General features: G+C 37.6%; 1 protein-coding gene across 3 annotated transcripts in view; it reads right to left on the bottom strand.

Moving 5' to 3' along the window:
• KCTD3 (potassium channel tetramerization domain containing 3) overlaps window positions 1-14,281 on the bottom strand; it is a 68,185-nt gene extending 53,904 nt beyond the window's left edge. For 2 of the 3 annotated variants that reach the window (XM_082834449.1, XM_082834450.1), the window contains exons 1-8: window positions 13,919-14,281; window positions 10,005-10,058; window positions 9,709-9,754; window positions 8,009-8,082; window positions 2,838-2,896; window positions 2,486-2,566; window positions 1,369-1,509; window positions 820-910 (exon numbers count right to left, since the gene is read on the bottom strand). In XM_082834449.1, the coding sequence (XP_082690575.1) occupies window positions 820-910; window positions 1,369-1,509; window positions 2,486-2,566; window positions 2,838-2,896; window positions 8,009-8,082; window positions 9,709-9,754; window positions 10,005-10,058; window positions 13,919-14,001 (629 nt within the window). In that variant the 5' untranslated portion in view covers window positions 14,002-14,281. Of the gene's footprint in view, window positions 1-819; window positions 911-1,368; window positions 1,510-2,485; window positions 2,567-2,837; window positions 2,897-8,008; window positions 8,083-9,708; window positions 9,755-10,004; window positions 10,059-13,438; window positions 13,576-13,918 lie in introns of those variants that run through there. The other variant, XM_082834451.1, reaches the window with a different exon arrangement.
• Between the last annotated feature and the right edge of the window lie 1,163 nt (window positions 14,282-15,444).

Raw genomic sequence — 15,444 nt, 5'->3', positions numbered from 1 at the left:
CATTTTAAATATTTTTAACCTATTATGGCTACTTTTTCTTAACTAAATTCAATAGTGACAAAATATTTATATGTTTTTTGATATTTTGGCAATTAAATTCAATAGGATCATAGCCTAAGTTAGTATATCCTAACCATTTTTGTTCTTCTACGCCATTTCCTGTCATCAACATTTCTCATTGCATACAGTGATTTTGAACTAATAATCCTACCTTTTTTCCAATTGAAAAAGAGAAATCACTGGTGTACACTTTTCCTTGTTCCCTGTTAGTTACTGAGAATGCAAGAATTAGTAAAACCAAACTACCTCTGTGTAAAGCTCACACATTATAGATGTTAAACTACATCACTTCTGCCTACAACTGTCCTGCTTCACCTCGCTCCCAACCATATGGCAGTCATGACCAATGTAGGGTCCTATTCTCCCCTACCGTAGAGTACAAAAGACTCAATCATTATAGACAAAAAACACAGGGCTCACATTAACAATCCTGCCTCATCATTTAATACAATAGTTAAATGATTCAGAAGCTGGATATACTAAGCAAGAAGATGTAACTTCAAGATATCTCAGTTATATCACAGTTCACACTGTATATGCAATATATAAGGCATACTAAGGCTATCAATAATATTTACCAAATTAGTTGTGAGAATAAAAGCAAACTAAATCTAATCAGGAGATACAGAAGTGGGCAAAATATGAAGGAAAAATATTTGATGACTAAAATAAGTAGCTCTTAAATCTATAAAAATAAAATCACAATATTAAAAAATACCCCCCAAAATAAAAAGCAAACCATTATTAATTATACAATACCTGTAACACACAGCAAAATGGGCATACGCAGCTACAATCCAGTTGTGATGGCCAGCTACTATTAGTACCTTTCGCGGATCCACAGGAAATCCTGTTGATATTAGCAAAAGAAATCTTTTACGTTCTAAAGAAGGAGTTGGCAAAACTATGACTAACAGGCCAATTCCAGTCCTCTGCCTCTTTTGATAAAGAAAGCTTTGCTGGAACACAGCCATTCACATCTGTGCATACATCGTCATCGCTGCTTTCGTGCCACAATGAAAGCTGAGCAGTTCCAACAGAGACCCTTCAGCTCATGAAGCCCAACAGGTTCACTGTCTGGCCCTTTCCAGAAAAAGTCTGCCAACCTCTGTTCTAAAGATTTAGAGCTAACAGAAGATCATGAACTTTCTAAATAAAAATTATGTTAAGTGAGATTCTTCAAGATATAAATGGTAGATCTAGATTAAAAAGAGATAAAGCAAAAATCACATCTTTAAAAATAATTACTCAATATCATCTAGAACTAAAAACATACGTACTTTTAAAATTTATGTACTCTTTGCTTACCTAGCCTAACAGTCTCTTCCCCAGTTCCAGAGAGAACAGGCTGTGTACCATTTCCTCGAGCTTCACCTTCTGTAAAATTTAGTCCATTTCTAGAATCAGCAGAGGATCTAGTAGTGTTGTTTATTTTACGACTAGGAATACCTATAAAAGGAAAGAAAAAGATAAGTTTATTTCTAATAAGTTCACTTACCAAAAATTTAAAATTTCACATTATGGCTAAGAAACAAACAAATGTGAATTTCATTATAGCCAAAATTTATCTTCCAATATACCAATTTACTGCAAATAATTAACTACCATAGAAAACAAGACGAGATTTTTTAAAAATAAAATTCATTCAACAGATTTGATACTTATGTTATATATATAAAAAGTAAGACTAAGACTTATCATATTATACTCTGTATTTACCTAGCTCTAGGTTACCAAATCAATCAATCACTAACTCATTCATTCTGTCACTAGTCTTCACATTTCTGGAACAGTTACTATGCGTTAGGTACTATTTACTAATTTAAACCGCTCTACAGCTGAATTGCCTTATACTTTCAAACATCTCTTATTTGGCAGGAGAGCCTTTTTCAAAATGAAATCTTGTTCAAAAGCCTGCTACAACACAGGTGAAGACCGAACTCTTCTAACTCACTGAAGAGGGGCAGAGATGACATGCACCTCACACTCCTCTGCCCTGTACACTGCTAAATCTCTAAAAAGCTCCTGGGGTTCCACAAAGGAGATCGACAACCAATTCTCAAACACGGGAGTCAGCAAATCTGGCCATGGCCAAGTCCAGGCTGATGGCTCTTTACGTAAATAAAGCTGTTATTAGACACAGTCTCACCCATGCATTTCTGTAGCGTTTATGGCAGAGCTGAAGAGTTGCCACAGAGATCTTTTAGCTCACAAACCCATCTGGCCCTTTACAGAAAAAGTTTGGCAAATCCCTACCCTAATACACAGTATGACTTAACTTATGTTAATATTAAAGTTCTCACTTTTTCTAGATTTACAAAGGAAACTCAATAATCAAGAAACAGATTTTCCTACTCACACATCTGTACTTACTTAATGATAAAAAGACTTAAAAAAAAGAACTAAATAAATAAAGCAGAAGTACCTGGTGGAGGCAAGTAACCATGAAAAAGGACACTGCCACAAGATGAACGCTCCAGTTCTTCACATAAGAGAAGCCTTCTTACTAAAAACATTTCAAAGCAAACTTGTCAAGAGTACATGCAAACACAAAAATAGTACTCCACTTTTATTTTCTCTAGTTAAAGAGGATAAGGAAAGAAAAGGAAAATGTTTAAGTTAAATCAGCTGACAATGCCTTTTTACTATGAAAATCCACAAAAAGCAAGCACTGAGTAGTCCATCAAAAATCAGAACCTGATATAAAACAGATTTCATTTGGGCAAGTTTAGTGCTCAAAGGGTCAAATCATAAATATAAAATACTAGAATACATACCTAATGGAGTGATTCCATAAAATTCTGCTTCATGCCTGAGAACATTAATACTCACTCCCCTACAAAGAAACCAATGAATGATGTAAGTCCTCTAACACTGGCAACTCGGATTATCATCTGAAGCAAAAAGAAAAAGTACTAGGTTCTTAATGAACAAAGTCATAGGGCTTTAAAACTTACTTTTTTCCTAAGATCCTTAATTATTTGAAGAAGTATAGATAAAAAAACTGCACACCACCAAGAACGTTTTCTTACTAAAAAAACCATTTATATATAGATGAATTGGATGACTAAATGAGAGATTAGGGCTTTATAGGGTTAATACAAGTAATTATCAGAAGTATCTAATAAGGCAAACAAGAGTGGAAATCATTCCTATGGTATTAATTGCTTTTAACCATAATTTCCATACATATTTTAACCTCCCCAATTATCCTATAAGCTCCCTGCAAGCATGTTCTCCTCTGATCCATGTTTGTATGCCTCATGCAGGGCCTACCACAGTGCTTGTATGTAATTGTTATGCAATCCATATTTATTGAACAAATAAATTCAGATAAATGACTCTTCTCAACAGAAACCAAAAACAAAAGCAAAACAGAAGGCGGAGGAAAACAAAGATCAGCCTTAAGAAGGGCTGTTACCCAGACAAAGACGTTACAAGAAAGTAATATGAAAATAAGAAGTAAAAAATATATATATATAGAAGCTTAAGAGTTTAAAATGATTCATTTTAGGTTTCAGTTATAATCTGTCCTTACTTTAAAATATTGCCTGGGCAGAAAAGAGAGGGGACATCACTACAAATTCCATGAAAATTAAAATAAAGGAATACTATGAACAACTCTATGCCTACAAACTTGATAGCCTAGGTGAAATGGACAATTGCTTGAAAGACACCATCTGCCAGAGCTCACACAAGAAAGACGATCCATCTCAATCGGTCTACATGTATTAAAGAAACTGAATCAACAATAACCTTCCAACACAGAAAGCACCGTGCCCAGGATTCACTGGTGAATGCCACCAGACACTGAAGGAAGAAATTAGACCAATCCTCTACACTCTCTTTCAGAGAAAGAAGCAGAGATAACACTTCCTAACTCATTTTATAAGGCCCTCACTACCTTAATACCAAAACCAGACAAAGACATTACAAGAAAACTACAGACCAATATCTCTCATGAACACAGATGCAAAAATTCTCAACAAAATATTAGCAAACCGAATCCAACAATGTCTAAAAAGAAATATACACTACAACCAAGTGGGTTTTATCTCAGGTACGCAAGGCTGGTTCAATATTCCAAAATCAATTAATGTAATCTATCACATCAACAGACTCACATGATCATATCAATAGGTGCAAAAAAAGCATGTGACAAAATCCAACACCCATTCATAATAAAAAGTCTCAGTAAACTAGGAATAGAGGGGAACTTTCTCAACTTGATAAGACTATTTAAAAAAAAATCCTATAGCTAGCATCATATTTAATGGTAAGAAATTTGAAACTTCCCACTAACATCTGGTTACAAGACAAGGATATTCCCTCTCACCACTCCTTTTCAACTTCATACTGGAAATCCTTATTTACACAAGTCAAGAAAAGAAAAGGCATACAGATTGGGAAGAAATATATAAAACTGATGATCACAGATGACATGATTGTCTATATAGAAAACCCAAAGGAATGGACAAAAAACTCCTGGAACTAATAAGCAATTATAGCAAGGCTGCAGAATACAAGGTTAATGTACAAAAGTCGACTGCTTTTCAATATACCAACGGTGAACAAGAGAAACTTGAAATTAAAAACACAATACCATTTACATTAATACCCCCCAAAAAGAAATACTTAGGTATAAATCTAACAAAATATATACAAAATCTATATGAAGAAAACTACAAAACTCTGACGACTGAAATCAAAGAACTGAAAAAATGGACAGATATTCCTAGTTCATGGATAGGAAGACGTAGTATTGTTAAGACATTAGTTCTTCCCAATTTGATCTGATTCAATGTAATCCTATTCAAATGTCTAGCTAGTTATTTTATGGATATCAACAAATTGATTATTAAGTTTACATGGAAAGGCAAAAGATCCAGAATAGCCAACACAATACTGAAGGAGAAGAACAAAGTTAGAGCACTACCACTACCCAACTTCAAGCTTTATTATAAAGCTAGAAAAATCAAGATAGCACAGTACTGGTGAAAAGAATCAACAGCAGATCAATGGAATAGAACAGAAAGCCCAGAAATAGATCCCATACACATAGTCAACTGATCTATGACAAAGGAGCAAAGGCAAAACAATGGAGTAACAAATGGTGCTGAAACAACTGGACATCTGCATGCAAAAAAAAGAGAGAGAAATTAGTCTAAACACAGACCTTACACCCTTCACAAAAATTAACTCAAAATGATTCACAGACCTAAAGGTAAAATGCAAAACTAAAAAGCTCAAAGAAGATAACATTTAGGAGAAAACCTCAGTGACAGTGGGTATGGTGATACCTTTTTAGATACAACCAAAAGACATAATCCATGAGAGGAATAAGGATAAGCTAGATTTCATGAAAATTAAAAACTTCTGCTCCACGAAAGACAATGTCAAGGAAATAAGACAAGCCACAGAATGAGAGAAAATATTTGCAGAAGACAAATTTGATAAGGGACTGTTATCCAAAATATACAAAGAACTCTTAAAACTCAACAATAAGGAAACAAATTCAATTAAAAAATGGGCCAAAGACCTTAACTGAGGAAGATACAGAAGTAGCAAATAAGCCTATGAAAAGATGCTCCACATCATATGTCATTAAGCAAATGCAAATTAAAACAATGAGTTTCCACTACACATTAGTTAACATGGCCAAAATCCAGAATCCTAACACCAAATGCTGGCAAGGATGTGAAGCAGTAAGAACTGTCATACATTGCTGATGGGAAAGCAAAATGCTACAGCCACTCTGAAAGACAGTCTGAGGGTCCTATGAAACTCTTACCATACCATCCAGCAACTGCACTCCTTGGTATTTACCCAAAGGAGTTGAAAACTTACGACCACACGAAAACCTGCACATGGATGGTTTTATAGCAGCTTTATTCCTAACACCCAAAACTTGGAAGCAACCAAAATGTCCTCTTTAGTAGGTGAGTGGAAAAATAAACTGGTATATTCAGCTAATGAAATACTATCAGCATTAAAAAGAAATAACATGAATAGACATGGAGGAAACTTAACTGCATAATATTAAGTGAAAGAAGCCAATCAGGAAAGGCTACATACTGTGTGACTCCAAATATGACATTCTGGAGAAGGCCAAATTATGGAAATAATACTTTGTACAGTATTATAAAGATGAACACGTGTCATTATACATTTGTGCTAACTCATAAAATGTACAACACCAAGTGAACCAAAGGTAAACTATGGACTTTGGGTGACTATGATGTCAATGTAGGTTCACATCAATTGTAAAAAAAGAAAAAAAAAGTGTATCATTCTGGTAAATGATGTTAACAGTGGAGGAGGTTGATAATGAAGGCAGGGGGCACATGGGAAATCTCTGTACCTCCCTCTCAATTTTGTTGTAAACCTGAAACTGCTATTAAAAAAAGAAGTCTTAAAAAACAACAGACAAAAAGAATTCCGTAGGCCTAATGAACACGTGTAACTGCGATATTAAACTGCTTTTATTTGTGAAATTGGTTGTAACTAGTTTAATAAGAACAGTTAAAACTTTCTTATTCTATTTCAAAACTACTTGTGTTAACAGTACAGTAGCACTGGCTAATTATTTGTCTGGGGAAGATAGACAAATATGATAATGATAATACAGTGTGATACGTGCAATACAAGAATTTTATGCAAAAAACAGAAGTAGAACATAGTATTCTTTTTTCAATTCCTTCCCACCTCCTTTTAGAAGGTACTACTCAGAGAACTTAAGTTTGCTAGGCTTCCCTAAATGAAATAAAGAAGCAAGTTGAAAGAAAAGCAGTGAATACAAATATTTAAACTATTATATTTCTGCCTTTCATGGGTGATTTAGTCGTGGATTAGTCACAAGGACACTGACTAGGAGTAAATTTAGGCTTTAATCAAATGCTAAAAATAATTTTACCCCAGAAGTAAGTAGTTAGTAATATACTTCCCACTTCCACCCCAGGCCAAGAAATAGACAAACAAAAAGCCCCAACAAACTCTTTTATTCATTCAATAAATATCTACTGAGCAGCTACTATACGTGCCGTTTTAACAACACTGGGAATACAGCAAGGAACAAACCAAACAAAAAAATCTTTGCTTTCAAGGAGCGCATATTCTAGTAAATATAAGCCCCAAATTATATAATATTATAAAGCAGCAGCTTAAAGAAACAATTAGAATTCTAAAAGGTGTTATCTCAAAAAGTATTAATAAGTCCTTAAGTGAAAGTTCATTAGGAATATACGAAATAAAACAATAAAATACAAATTAGATTGTAGCTTCCATTGTAGATTGTAGTCTATGGCAAAGTTAAAGAAATAGTTTAAATGGTCATTCATTTACCCACCAAAGAAAAATATCGCTATGCGTCAAGCACAATGCTCGATCCTACAGGTATACAGTAAACAACTTGTCCTTTTAGAATTTAAAGTCTAATGGAAGATAGACTACTGGGGTAGTGGCAGTACAGGAAACTCTGAACACCTGCATCAGGCAGAAACAGCAGGGATCATTGAAATGATCAGAATCAAGCTGAGAGCAGAAAGAGTTGAAAGTGTTGAAGCAACAGAAATCAAGCAGGAGCTAGATTAGAGAGAGCCTTAAGCAACAACAGGAAGTCCAAAATCCTTAGCCATTAATCCAGTAACACGTAAGAGTTTTAAGCAGAGGAATAACCAGATTAGATTTACATTTTCAGAAGTTAATTGTGGCTACAGTGTGAAAAATGAATTGAAGGGATATAAGAATGAAGACAGGCAAATTGGTAAGAAAGCTATCAGAGTAACCCAGAGGAAGGGATGATGGTGGCCTGTATCTATGACAGTTTAATTCTGATGAAACTTTTAAACAAAAATAATCTTGGGGCAGGGAAAAAAACTTTTCTTCATAAAATATACCCAAAACCATACCTTTGAATAAAAAATTTACTTTAAAAAAGTACATTTCTTACCTTAAGTCTAGTTCTTTTGTCCGAAGAAAATTTAAAATGGGTGCAAACGCTGCTGGATCTCTATCAATAAATATCTGTAAATAAAGAATTACAAATTTTACTTCCAAATTATAAATTAAACTTCTAACTTTAATATCTGTAACACTGACTTAGGGAACAAAAACTGAATTATTTAAATACTATATTTCCTTGACTCCACTCTTATCAAATTTTAATGTTTCTAAAATTGATACGTAGTTATAACCGTGTGCATTTATGTGGTAGTAGTGGTGTCTTTTCTCCACCTGAAAAGCTGTTGTTAGATTGATTATATTTTAAGGTGCAGGAAAAATGGTATCAAATAAGTCCACTTTCTCATTTCTATTTAATTGATATATTTGGTGAAAGGGACACCAAAGGGAAAATTTTTATCTGAAATATTCTAGAATTCAATAAATACTTTGAAAACATTATGCATGAATAATACTTTCTTACGTCATCTGATCACTAATTATTGGTGACAGTGATTGTGATTTACATAATTTGTGATTCATAAGTGAATAATTAAAACAACAATGTACTTTTATAATACACACCAGGCAATCAAGAAAAGTAAAACTGCACACTGCTGTCTAAACTGGAAAACAGTAACACTTTTACATACGACTATCTCAATTTCCTCAAGGGCTGGGTGTAGGGTGAAGGGGAGGGTGACAACAACAACAAAATTTTTTAAAATAAAAAACACAGCACCACAGAATACATATGAGGAAAATAAAATGCTTAAAAAATAGGAAATACATAATTGATAACTTTTTACAGGAATGTATGCCAACACTATTCTGAACCAATTACAAAAGCTCTAACCATAAAATTGAACACCTTTTAAAGCTTATGTAAGTCAATTACACAGCAGAATGGTAGCAAATAATAAACCTTCTTATATTATAATCAGTTACTATATACAGTGAATGAAGTTCTTCTGGCTTCATAAATTCTTGCTTTTGTTTTTATTAGAATCAATCAGAAGTTGAAGAAAACACCACAGATTTGTAGAGATCTAATTACTGATGTCCTTTTTCTAATCTCACATGGACATATCTACTTGTGCTGCTTTATTCCATCTGCAAATCTCATCACAGCAAATAAACACCTCTGGTCACTTTGTTGCCTCCCAAATGAAAGTCTTACTTGCTTTTGTGAGCCCTAGACATTTACTTTACATGCTATTGTTCATATTACAACTGCTTTTTAAATTTATAAACCAATTTTTTTAACTGAAATTTAATAGTTCTTTACTACCCTCACTCTACCATTGCTGCACAAGTTCATAAGGTTATTCTCCAAAATAAAAAATTGTAGAACTTTTTGCAACATCTTACCAATATTGAAATATTTTAGTATTTACATTCATCTATTTACTGTTCGAGTTTCAATTACTGATTAAAAGAAATATTTCCTCTCTTGATAATGTAAGCTCAGATCCTACAATCTCTCTAATCATGATTACCTAAATTGCTATATGCAGTATGCCCAGTTTCAAGTTCTCTTCTATAATTACAGAAACACTATTCATGACAAGAAATCAAAATCTTTAAGTACATATACTTTCATTTAGTAGTTATTAAAAGAGTAGTTTCCCTGTCTTCTTAGAGTATAAGGATCAAACATAAGCATTTTTTGATCTAATTTAGAACATACATCAACATTGTTATACTCACAGCACCAGTTTCATCTCGAAGTGTTGAAATTCTTCCACTCAGCAAACTAGAAGTCATTAACATTAAGACAGAGTTAGTTTTTAAAATCTGAGTATGAATAAAATGCTCTAAGTCTTTCAAACATCAAAGACCAACACAAATGAATCATCCTATCTCCAAGGTAAAATAACAATTTAAAACTTATATTTTAAGAGTTAAGCTTTTGTATTCGATACATAAAAATATTTATTTTTTACTGTTTTAATAAATAATCAACTGTATTTTAAAAAAAGGTACTAAAGAATTATATGAAATACCTGGAAAAAAAGGAATCTGGAATCCACATAAGTGTTTGTCTTGAGGTACTAAACCTGCAATTAAAAAGTAGCTGGTATTATAAGAGAGGACAAGATTTGAAATTTCCATGTTAGTTAACTTGCTTTAATACACTGGCTAATGATTTACAAGTTGCTGCATAGCTACAGCTGTATCAATTATATTCATTACTTTTAATATCTTTAAATTTTGCTACTTTCAATTCAGAGTTAAGTTTATTCCAAGAGCTGTCAACAAAATCAAATAATTAATTTGCTTACATATAAAGCTTCCTAAAACACTACTTTCTAGCATGCCAATCTACTGAAGAATCAATAATTAGCGCACCACACCAAGTCTAAAATTCTCAACATAACATACTATCTTCAGGTCACGTTTCATCTCTCCAACACAAACTGTTTTCCCCTCTAATAAGACAGTACTTCTTAATATCCCCAAACAATCCATGCTTACACCACTTCAGAATCTCCATCCCAGCTGCATCAACCTCATGTTCAATTATCTAAGTTCCACCCATCTTTTTTTTCATAAATTTATGTTTTTATTTTTTAATTTATTTTTGGCTGCGTTGGGTCTTCGTTGCTGCGCGTGGCCTCTCTCTAGTTACAGCGAGCGGAGGCTACTCTTCGTTGTGGTGCACGGGCTTCTCATTGCGGTGGCTTCCCTTGTTGCGCAGCATGGGCTCTAGGCGCGCGTGCTCATTAGTTGTGGCTCGCAGGCTCCAGAGCGCAGGCTCAGTAGTTACGGCTCACGGGCTTAGCTGCTTCGCGGCATGTGGGATCTTCCCGGACCAGGGCTCAAACTCGTGTCACCTGCACTGCCAGGCGGATTCTTAACCACTGCGCCACCAGGGAAGCCCCACCCACCTTTCTTGATACCATCCAGGTTCTACCTTCTCTTTAATGGCTTTCCAAATATACTACCCTATACTATCTTTCTGAGCTCACATTAATCCCACTGCACACAATGCATTTAACATTTCCTTTATAGTCTTGGGCTATTCACAACTGTTGCATTCACTCATTCAAAAATCACTCAGTAAACACTGTTTTGAGGTTAACTGCCATTTGATCAAGTCTGCTTATTACCACCAATTTGAGGGGAACTTTATCAAAGCCACGTGTAACAGACTGGGGCAAAACAATCAGTAACAGATGTAAACTGGCATGACAAAGAATTCGATATAGGGCTCATCCAGTCCAGCACTTGATGTCTGAATATTTTCATTTTAAGACTCATCACACTGCACTATGTATTTCTGACTCGCTGCCCCATCACCACGTGTCCTCACACAGAAGAGAGCCCAACAGACCCTTTACTTTCCCCTCCACATTCATTTTCGAGCATTACATGACTGTTTTAAAGTAGCTCCTGTGCCCATTAATCAGGCTAAGAAAGGAGCCAGTTTACTCAAGAAAATATGGCAAATTTTCCCAAGCATATTTCTTACCAGAATCTTAAGAAAAAAATGAGAAGTAGATTACAACTAGTTAGAGGAAACAGACTTGGTCAAATCAATAGAAGCAAACCCAGTAAATATGGTAAACTGAAATATCTAAGGATCCACTGCAAAAATGAGTCACTGTGTTTTGGAGGCAATCAAATTAATTCCAAATAAGGATCACTTCTAACTTGTGACCTTTCACATTCACTGCTTATTCAGCAAATTGTTTGCCAAATAACTCAAATTTTGTGTTACTTAGAAAATTACCCGGGTCTGCTTAAAGTCATATTAGCAATTTCAATTAAAATCAGCAGTTCCGGGTGGGTTTAGTAATCTGGAATTTCTGCGCAAAGGGATTAGACTCTCATCCCCACCAATTTTTTTTTTTCTCCAAACAAGTGGAAGGTAGGGGGAGAAAATCCCAGAGCTCTAAAACTGGTTCCAAATATGACTTCATGAAAACTACAACATTTAAAATTACATATGACAAGCATAATTCTCTGAAACGTATATATATGAAAAGCCTTTTCTATGTTTTTATCTCATATCTACAGTATGCCAAGAAAAAGATCACGTGCAATCTGGCCTCAGCAAAACATATCCACATTTATACTCCATGCTACTTGCCTCCTAAATTTACTTGGAAACAATCTAGTTAAAATTATTTATTCTGCAGTTACTGTTGATAGATAATGCCACTAACCCTTGTATTTCCCATTTATTGTTTCAAATTTTTTTATCAATCCTGGAAGGTTGTACTATTATTGTCATTACACATTTTAGGAAACTAAGCACTAAAAAATAATTTGCCTAAGGTTGCTGAGCTTGTCTCCCACTGGCTGGTCCCAGACTTCTCTCCTGAGGCCTCAAATCATACTCATTCATAACAGAATTAATCATGAATGGAGCCACATTGGTTTTCTTTCACTCCATTAGGGTTCTTCTGGTAAATAATAACATTAACAATTCTAAATGAAACCTCATCTTCTCTACTTTCTGAATCATCCATTAAGTGTTAAATAAATGATAAAAATTGGTCATTTTTTTGATTAGACCCTACCTATACCATGTGCTTCTCTGCTCATAAGAAACTCTCCTTTGAGTGTCACGCTATCACTTCACAGCTGAGTTCAATTCTATGCCACAGGTGGTTCTCCCAGTGGCAATTACTCAACTTCAAGGAAATTAGAAACTAGGGCAGGGATTTTAAATGACTATAGTGCTACTCTTCTGAAGGCCAGCTCTTGCAGGGTATTCCAGTTTTGCATTCATAAGTTACCAAAGCGGCAAAATTTTCACGTGATTTTAGGAAAATATCCATGTCTTGCATTAGGAGACACCAATCTTCCCCTCCATAAAACCGGAATCTATATAGCAGCAATAACGTTGTAAACTAATTAACAGTTTTGCTTGGGGGATGAGAGGGAAAAAAAGAGTGAGCGGAGAAAGCATTACTGTTTCCTGTGTTGAATTCTCCAGCACACTTAGAAAACCATTCAAACACTATACATTTTTACCACTATGGTTCACAGTGCTGCCGTTCTGCATTTTTAAAAATACTAGTTAAAAAGTCCTAGGTGTTGAGCATAGCAAAATACACTACCTCCCAGGGCGCTTCATCGTTTATCTCCCACCTAGCCTAAAACTCAACTACCCCTTCCTTGAAACAGCTGGCAAACTCCCATTTCCGAGAGGAGTGACTCATAAACCATAGCAAATCCACAGAAGTATGATTCCCCCCCCACACCCCAAACAAGCTTATTAAAAGACATAGTAAGGGAGTGGAAGGCCAAAGAGAGATCAGAGAAGAGCTTTCGGTCTGTTTACTAGGAGAGCGCAACAGGGTGCCACTACCCAAAGCTTCCCAGAACCAACTCTTCAAACTGCAGTTTCTGGACTCGCTGCCCTACAAGTTGAACAGATCCTTCAGAGCCACGCACCAAGAAACTCTGAAAATAAGTAACAACGTACCGCGCATCTACGGCACTCCCTCCACCGAAATTCTTGGAGATTTCAAACAGCCCTTACTGAGGCATTATCGCCCGAGCAAATCGATTTACCTTGTTGACCAAAGAGAAAGGGAGGCTGATGCACCTGCAACAGTCAAACCACAAGGCCCGGCTTCTACAAAATAAATTCCTCAAGTACGCGCCAGGGTTAGGTAAGGAAGGCTATAGAATGTTCCTCTCGGCCTGATCCCCTAGAAAGGGGGAGGGACGTAGCTGATATTCTAGTAAGGCAGCAGCGCAGCCAGATGAACCCTGGTCTCGGTGATTCCCAAGGCCGCCTGCCCCTCGAGATCCGCGGACCTGCACCCGCCCGGAGGGCCCTGCACTCCCCGCCGACTCGGCGCCCATGCTCGCCCGCTATCCCGCCCCCCCGGGGCCCGGCCTCCCCCGGAGGTCGCCCGCCCGCTATCCCCCAACCCCGAGCCCCTTCTCCCCGACTCACCGGGTTCCCCCCACGTTCAGCTGCACGATCTCGCCGCTGCCGGCCGCCGCCGCGGCGAAGCTGCCGCAGTGCCCTCCCGACATGTCTGGCGGCTCCGGCGGCACCCGCCGCCCTCCCTCCCCGGCCGGGGCCGTGGAGCCCGCGGCGGGAGCCCGAGGCGGAGGCAGCGGCGGCGGCGGCGGCGGCGGCTGCAGGGCCAGCAGGGCTGCGGACGCCGGGGGGCGGGCGGCGCGCGGAGCCTCCCCCACGTTCTCGGCGACCGGGCGGGGCTGGCGGGCGTCCGCCTCTTCCCCTCCGCTCCCGTGCCGCGGGAAGGCGGCCGGGCCTCCACCTCCCGTGGCCTCCAGGCCGCCCAGCCGTGGCCTGCCGTCAGCTCTCCGCGGCCTCCCTCGCAGCCGCTGCAGCCGCAGCGCCGGCGGGAGGAGGGGTCGCCGCGTGGGACAAAATACTGCGGCGTTCTGCCCTTCGCCCGCCACGGCCACCGAGCTTGAGGCGGAGGAAGGAAACGAGGAGGAGGAGCTTCCCAGCCCAGCGGCCGGCGCGGAGTGGGGGGTGGGGGAATGCGCTCCTGGACCAAAGCCGGGTCCCGTGGGATCCTGTTTCTTCCCTCCTACCCACGCAATCCCAGCACGTTTCTCTTTTACATTTCAGATTTTCCAGCCCCGGGACTCAGATTTCCCAGGTTGAGGGCAAGTCTGGGCAAGTTTTCCTAAGCATCCTTATTGTCTCCCTTCTCCACGTGGATTTGGGAGATGAAAGGAAAATTTCTTAGAGGAAGTTATGCTTAAATGTTTACGTTGCTATTTATGGTGGAAATGCAGTGAAAATTGGGGGATTTTAAAACTTTATAGCGCTTATCTCAGCAAACTCGTTACCTTACCCTCTTCCATCTCATCCCTACTCTCCCAAGCAGTTTGATTTTGTTAAGAAGGGGAGAAAACAAAAGACAAAAACAAGGAAAAAAAAAAATAATACCCCTAGGCAGTGTAGGGCCACACGTTTCCGGACTATAGTAAGTACTCAGCTAATGTTACACACACAAATACAATTTTTTGAAGTTTATTTATTTTTGCTTTAAACAGTATATATTGGAACTGGAAACCTTAATGGCTACTAAAATATATTTTTAAAATGGTAACACTATAATACCTGGTGAAGTAAAATTCATATTTTATGGCAAGAGGGGAAATATTTAAACATAAAATTTTTCTTGGCTTCCTTCGTCCCTTTGGGGCGGAATGAGCATCTGCATTCCCCGGACCTCCTTAGGAGGTAACGTTCCTTCTTAATCTCATCAAGGGTCACAATTCTTTAGGAGATAATCTTCCTTCTTAATCTTGGGGCCGCTCACTTTGTACTCATAGATCTGGATTGTGTAACTGTCAGTAATACATCATTTAATGTACAACCCTCTGTCTCAAAAACTTGTATAGCTATGCTTTGACCTCATAGGCAGAACAGACCTCGAAGCTTTCCGAGAGGCTGTTCCTGGGTTATAATTTTCAATTTGGCTCAGATAAAGTTTT

This window comes from Leucopleurus acutus (assembly GCF_964270905.1).
Source record: "Leucopleurus acutus genome assembly, chromosome: 2".
NCBI classification, from domain to species: domain Eukaryota; kingdom Metazoa; phylum Chordata; class Mammalia; order Artiodactyla; family Delphinidae; genus Leucopleurus; species Leucopleurus acutus.
This window is presented reverse-complemented; position numbering and strand designations above follow the sequence as displayed.